This window comes from Notothenia coriiceps, unplaced genomic scaffold (assembly GCF_000735185.1).
Source record: "Notothenia coriiceps isolate Sejong01 unplaced genomic scaffold, NC01 NC01_scaffold00037244, whole genome shotgun sequence".
In the NCBI taxonomy this organism is placed as follows: Eukaryota; Metazoa; Chordata; class Actinopteri; order Perciformes; family Nototheniidae; genus Notothenia; species Notothenia coriiceps.
In genome coordinates this window covers 2,892,444-2,899,904 of record NW_011369945.1, presented here as the reverse complement: position 1 = coordinate 2,899,904, position 7,461 = coordinate 2,892,444, and the positions used below count along the sequence as shown (strand labels likewise).

Below are 7,461 nucleotides of genomic sequence, written 5' to 3'. Positions count from 1 at the left end.
GGGGGGGGGTGATGAGGCCGCAAGGAAACAATGTGATAATCAGGTTAAGGCCACTGCTGCTCGTTTGAACTGCACGAAGGAGCCTGCAAAGAGTGGAGTCCATTCACAGAGGAGCCCTTCCCGGTTCTTTTCGGCTTTCCTCCCTCAGTCGTCGGCGACAATGGACAGAGCTCTCAACTCGCTGAGCTTGGCCTCCGTCTCCCTCTCCCTCTGCTCGTCTGTCAGCCCTGCCTGGTCGATCCGGTCTGTTAAATCGCTGAAGATTGTGTACATTTCGGTGAAGTAGACAACCTGTGGGGGGCAGGAGGGAAAAAGAGATGAAGATTTAGTCTGTGAGGGCAGGGAAAAATAGTGTTGACAGGTTTAATCCACGTGCGTTTCTCTTTAGGAAAAACTCCCCGATTTTAAATCCAAACTCCACTGACACGATGTAACCTTGCTTTTCCTTACACTCGTCTGAAGCTGCCGGTCTCATACCTCTTCAACCCCACTAATGAGAAGTGATTCGAGGGGAGAAGAGGGAGCCCGCAGATATCAAACAACTCCGACAAAGCCCCCAAAAAGCCAGCACTTCAGTGGGTAGTGACCCTGCTTTTCTCTCCCAATCTGAACAAGAGATAGAGAGTGTTCACTGAAAGCTTTCTTGACACTTCCCACCCCTGTTTCTTCCCCTTAGTTCATGAGTCAGGCTCCCTCGAGAGTTGCTTTGATGATTAATAGACTTTAATCACATTACAAGACTCCAGAAGAGTAGGCAGAGAATGAAAGTACTGGGAAATACAACCCCTTGAAACCCACACACACACACACACACACACACACACACACACACCTCAATATTTGTTCACGCAGCCATGCATACGATACCATGCTCTTCAGGGGGCATCACCCCCTCTGAAATGGGCCTTATTGTAGGCCGAGACAGCAGTGGGAGAAATGCTTACTGATCACAACACAATGAGAGCTGGAAATAAAATGAAGAGTCATGCTTCTTATATAGCAACATAAAACAAGTCATGTTTCTGAACCACCTTGTCCTGGTTTTGCCCAGTCTGAGAGACCTTGCTATGTTTATACCAGTATTTGCCACCTAAACCACATGAGTGGGCCATAAGTATTGGGTTTCTGCTGTTTGTGGGGTTAAAGCGGATATCTTTTTTTCTCTCCAAAAGTGGCTTGTTGAAAGGGCCATCGGAAATGTCCATATGACCAGAGATGATAATGTACACCAGATCAGCGTCTGAGTGGCCTCTGAAGCAAAAGACACTCTACTATTACAATTAGTCTGGTCACCACGAGGAGTAAACGCAGCTATGGCCACCTACGGTACACAAAGGAGTCTTTGGGTAAAGCTTTAAATTACATGACTTCTGTCTGGGCATTTTAACATACCACGGTCCCAGCTAGGGCCGAACGATTAATCGATTTTAACTCGAAATTTGAAATGATGCAATTATCAAATAATCTTTTCTTTTTTTTACATTTTTTGTGCTCCACATGTACCAGCCATTGTTAACCAATCAGAAGTGGCCCATGATAGAAGGTGATAGACAGATTGATCCAATCACCTGCCAAGTATTTTTGAAAGTGCCTGCCCTTTCCAAATGGCTTCCGATGGAGCTTTCCTAGATGGTTTGGTGAAACAAACCATCTGAGTCAGTTGATTTGTAATGAATCCAGAATGTATGACATTTTTGTTTTTTTAATTGCATTACAGAAAATAAAGAACTTTATCACAATATTCTAATTTTCTGAGACAGTCCTGTAAGTTTAGTTCTTTCACTTGTAGCTCGGGCTGCGGGGGTGCTAGAGACGGGAGCATGTTGATGCGACCTTCCTAGCCGGAGTTATGGCCGCATTTTATAATAAACTTCCGTTGGGTCGCTTAAAAACAAATATCGCAAATCCAATCGAAATATTAGTCAGAACAATCGCAATTAGATTGTTTCCCAAAATCGTGCAGCCCTAGTCCCAGCTGCTTAATATTTATACAGAGAGGTTACACTCTGACCTCTTAGCCTACGAAAGGAATGAATAATGTATGTTGCATACTACCCAGTAAGTATTTAAACACTGTGCGACCACTGTTTCAGGAAACAAAGAGTCGACTGTGAAAAGGACAAAGAAAGATTTTTTTTTTAATGAACACATGCAGCAGAGAATGCACAACTAGGAAAACAAAAAGGCAAGACAATGTCTCAATTCATCAACATCTGTACAGGTGGACAGGTCAGGCCAAGTGTCCCGCTGACAGTTGCTGGACAGGACTGGTGGAAGGGAAGCTGAGGCTCACAACAAAGCAGCCTTTGTGCCTTTTGCTGCTGCCGCTGGGAGCTGAGAGAGAGAAGGGAGTGGAGGACGAGCACATGCAGCAGGGATGAGGTCCGCTGCCCACCCACGTGCGGCTGTGTGTGTGTGTAAACATGTGTAAATGCTCATTCATGTGCGTGAGAATAAAGATGTCGAATAAAATAAGTGTGACTAATACAAAATGTAGCAGCAGGTAAAAAAAAAGAAGGTGGGATTTAAACTTCAAAGAATGCTCATTTGGAGTTCAAAGTATATCAGAGAACTCGATAATTGTCATTAGGGTCTGCGTTAATCTGGTTAAGTAATTAGGAGTGTGCCAGCGACTGTCCCGAGGAGGAAATGACATGGCCAGGCAGGTCTGGGGTGGGGGAGAGGGGGGACATGGTGGCGCTAAGTTGAGACGCCCAGCTGCTTTAAGAGAAGCTGCAGGTTAGAGGAAGACTCCAGACAGATGAGGCCTTCACTGGGGGGGGGTAATCACATTAAGAGAGAACTGAGGGAGACAGACTGCCAAGATTGTACACTCCCTTCCTTCTTTAGAACAACGCTCCCTGTGGGTGTGTGTATTGTCGGTGCATCTCCAGGGGGGGGGGGGGGCACTAACCTGAGCCCTGATGAGAGCCTCGAAGCTGGGCTGGAAGTAGTCGATGCGGCTGTGGTAGAATTTGGGCATCTCGTCCAGCAGCTGCTTGTTCTTCACATCGAAGTCCTCTCTGACCGGTCGCAGCTCCTCTCTGGCCTGGGGTGAGGAGGGGATCTCGTCCAGGCATGCTTGTTCTTTCACATCGAAGTTCCTCTCTGGGACCGGTCGCAGCTCCTCTCTGGCCGGGGTGTGAGGAGTGGGGGGGGGGGGGGGAAATAAAACAACAAGTCACCATCACTTCGGCAGTGGCAGTGGCTCAGTCAGTAGGGGCTTGGACTGGGAGCCGTAGGGTCGCCGGTTCAAGTCCCCGACCAGACCTAAAATATGGAGTGTGGACTTCTACTTGGAGAGGTCCCAGTTCACCTCCTGCCCTGCCTCGGTGCCCTAGAGCAAGGCACCGGACACCGCCATCATTCACCTGATCAGAGTTGGTACTCGTGTATTTTTGTTATTCCTATTCATGTGTTTAATATGTCTATTCTTATTTTATTTCTTATTATCCCTGTGTGTATTCAATATCTGTGTTCCTTTGTCGTTCTGTTTCTGCTATAACACGAGTCCCTACGCAGATCCATCTTTTCTTATGTTGGATGTTACCCACCATTTTACACATTCTTCCACAAGAACTGTGGCTAAGTGTTGCAGATTTTGAGAAAAACAAACAGCTGTGAATAGAAACAAGTTAAAGTGTTTTGGCACTGGAGCCTTCTTTAGGTTTCATTCTTATTGTTCAGAGAGATATTTGCCTAATTCCCACAGAGAAGCAGTGCAAAAAAGAAAAGGAAAAAAAGGCTGTAATCACGACCACAGTGAGGAGGAGTGGGTAATGTGGGCAGACTTGGCTGTGAGTGGACTCCAGCACCACGGATCTGTGTGTGAATGTATTAGTGGGTAGTCTACTGTAGGCATGGAGTTATGGAATGCACAATGAGTATGTGTGAGAGGGGGAGAATTTCTTTATTCAAGGGAAGGGGGGGGGGAGTTGCTATATTAAAACAAAAACATATTGTTTATCCGCTCACATTAGTTAGTTTTCTCTCTGCCGGTTGAAACGGCATACGAGTGTTTTGTCAGGATCATTTCTTTAAGTGCGCAGGGATCCAAAGGGCAGGGATGTAGGGGCCTCTTCAAGGCTTTGTTCCCCTGACAGTGCTTTTCTCAATGTGTGTGGGCGGCTCGCCATGTGAGGATGTGTTAGAGGCAATAGCATAGGCAACACTGCAGTGCTATCTGTGAATGTGTGCGCTCGTGTAGTGGCCTCACGGTGTGTGTTTGTGTGTGCGTCTACGATTCTCAATTACGTGCCTGTAGATGTGCAGCAGTGCCTTTTTTGAAAAAGCACTACTTGAGAGCCTGCTAGCTTGCGTGGGTGAAGGAGCTCACATGTACAGTATGCATGTGCTCAACTATTTCTGTTCGTATCCAGTCAGCATTTGTGTGTCTCTCCACTTATTGTGTCCTAAGAGCAGGTGCCCCCCTGGAAGTAGACAGGGGAGTGGACCAAGCTTTACCTGATGTAGTTTGACCATAACGGGCCCGGTTTTCTCCTTCTCCTCATACTTCTCCACTTTGGATTGCAGCCGTTTGTAGTCCTGCAGAGCCTGTTCCCGGCGCTTCACTGCCATGTTGAGGCTGGGAAAGACGCCACTGTACCTGTGACAAACCAGCACATAGACAGCCTTAGACTTCCTGACAGCACCAATGGGCCACTAAACTAAATGCAGACACCAGAGTGTGTGTGTGCATGCAAGCAAAAAAAACACTCACACCAGAGTAGTGGAATCGTAAAAATACACCATTTTCTAGGAAGCGAAGTTAACAAAATCATTAAAACAGCTTTATTCGCTTTGTAAAATTAGGCGACTTGCATTCTGCACGGCATCCTATCTTAATAAAACTCGTTATGAATTAATAAAATCCATCTCGTCAACATCTTATTGTAGAGGTACTCTGAAACCCCAGAGGACAACTCTGCATTAAACCTCCTCTAATCTATTATCTAATTACTGTAGTTGAAAATGGCATGAAACAATTCATTTGGTGACAATTATCATAATTCAAATGAAAATATATTCTCGCAACGAGAATCCTAGTGTTCAGCCCTAAAAATAGGAAAACACTCATCTGTAACTTAGCAACAGGAGTCTGTGCTTCATCCTGGGACTTGTGCGCTGTTTGTGGATGCTTTAAAGCAGGAATAGTAAATATTCCACTCAATATATTTAATACAAAATATAAAAATGAAGCTGAAAGGATTGATAGCTATCATTTGAACTACAGTATTGGAGTCTCTTCTAATATATGCACGATTGATATCAAATATGTTTTGTAAAAAAGGGCCCAGCATCATGTGTTTAAACTGCAGAAGTTATGCATCATTTTCATTAGTTTAAAATAAATAAAACATACAAATACAATTATAAGATAGAAATAAGAAAGCCGCATGATATATCATTAAATGTCGAGATGTCATTAAGAAAAAAGCAGCAAAGACAACTTAAGAAAAACATTCAGTGGTGAATTAGTCACAAGTCAGTGACAGTGCTTTTAGAAAACAGGCCACAACATGATTCAAACAGGTGCCTGCCACATGTGAGTCAGTGATCCAAACAGTTGTAATGAAGGGTGAGATATAGCGTTTTTCAATGACTCATTTAAAGCATTTCATCAACTGTGTAGGCACAGGACTACACTAGTTTGTAATGTGAGCCCATAGCGATATTAGGCACAGAATGTGTGGGCTTCCTGGGTTACGCTTCTCAACCCTTTGCCCTGCTCTGTGCAGCGCATGAGGTAATAACTTAAGTTAAAACCTGTGCTGTGATTGTGAAATCCTGGTTTGTGCACCTTACCACAGGGCAAGAGGGTGTGTGTGTGTGGGGGGGGTAAAGAAAGTGACGCAAAGTGAAGCAGACAAGCACGGATTGTTTCCTACAGGAAGTGGAGCAAGGAGTGGTCTTGTAGCGTTTGAGTGACATCACGGAGCTCAGCCCAGCCCTGCGGCCCACGCTCTACCGCTATTTATAAAATACCACTATGGCCCAGTTTATGGCAGGGGTGGATGCCGATCCTCAAGTCTACTATCTGCTCCAGTGTACACATACTTCGAGTGCCAAGGGATTATGCAACTGCCCTCCAGGCATGACTGCTTTCCAACACTATTGGCCGATGACAACGCGGCAACAAACCGCCACAAATGCTGATCACGTTCTCACCGGCGCGTTCACCTAGCATGCACGGTGTCATTTACTCATGACACATCCTCGTGGCACTCACAACACTAACTGCAACCACTATGTTTCAGCACACTGAGAGACTTAAGGGCCACTGCTCTCCTGAAGTAGGAGGCGGAAGAGCTAGACACAAAGCCAATTTGCTTGTTAACCCTTTCCTTTCCTTTTCATGCTGATGTCTCACTGTTACGTCCCGAGCTCTCTGTGTCCAGTGATCCTGGTTGAAGGTCAGCCTACATACTTTGTAATGATAGCTACTGGACATTTCCCTCGATGTCCTGGCCTTGGCTGGACAACTACCGGTCAGCAGGATAGGTCTGAATCTGCGGTCCGCCTCGTCTGGATGAGGTCTCACCCGGTCGAGGGCCGCACGGGGGCCAAGGGCCCACCACTGCCCATGTGACAGGTCAGGGTGTGGTGAACAGGCTGGATGGAAATAGCATCTGGACCAGAGAGTATGTTTATGAGCAGCTGCCAATCCACAGACAGGCCGTTCTGACCCCAAGTCTGGTCTAGACTCCCTCGGTCTAAGAGGCTGGCTGTCCCTTTTGACATCACCCTCATTTAACTCACTACTGCTAAAAACCACAGAAAATAAGAAAAAGGGAATTGATTTTGTGTTAATTACCATCTCTTAAGTGTCACAGAGTCAGATCAAGTCTTAAGAGTGTCAGATAAGGTTAAGAGCAGAAAGGAAAATTCCTAAAATATGATTGCTGTGAAAATAAAATAACTACCACCTGTCATGTAAATGGTTGAGAAGCAGTGGGCCATTGGCACAACAATAATTGTGACGAGCAGGAACTCCTTTGTCTCTGCAAAAGCAAAGTTTGATCTGCCACGACATGTCTCGCGTCTTGTTGATCAAAACAAAGACAACATATGCAGCCTGGATACATGATACACCCAGATAAGATCGGGGAAATGCAGACAGACAACCTCAGAGCAAACATTGTGGGCACATTTCTTACAAAAAAAAACCTACACAAAAAAAAAAGGTTGAGTGCCCCCCCCCTTAACTAAGGCCTGATTCCCCCGTTGGCTGCAGGCCTCACATCCTGCTCCTGATTGAGAGTCATAGCTCAACCCGGGGCAGAGGTCTCTAAACAGGCTTGACTTCTGTCTCACCCAAAAGAGCAGAAGGGTTAGGGTGAAGAGGCCTAGATAACAAATGCCTCAATGCCCACGCACTTTCCCCCCCACCCCCACATAAACACCATGATGTCACTCTCTGACCCCGCTGAGTGGACAAACATCAGGTCTAGGCTTGAAAGA

At 45.8% G+C, this 7,461-nt stretch overlaps 1 protein-coding gene across 1 annotated transcript in view; it reads right to left on the bottom strand.

Annotated features, from left to right (window-relative positions):
- bin3 (bridging integrator 3) overlaps nt 1-7,461 on the bottom strand; it is a gene marked incomplete at its 5' end in the record, with an annotated part of 22,756 nt that overhangs the window by 1,343 nt on the left and 13,952 nt on the right. The window contains 3 exons of the mRNA XM_010794148.1: nt 1-291; nt 2,915-3,049; nt 4,465-4,606. The exon at nt 1-291 is cut by the window's left edge and continues 1,343 nt beyond it. Of these exons, the coding sequence (XP_010792450.1) occupies nt 145-291; nt 2,915-3,049; nt 4,465-4,606 (424 nt within the window). The remainder of the gene's footprint in view (nt 292-2,914; nt 3,050-4,464; nt 4,607-7,461) is intronic.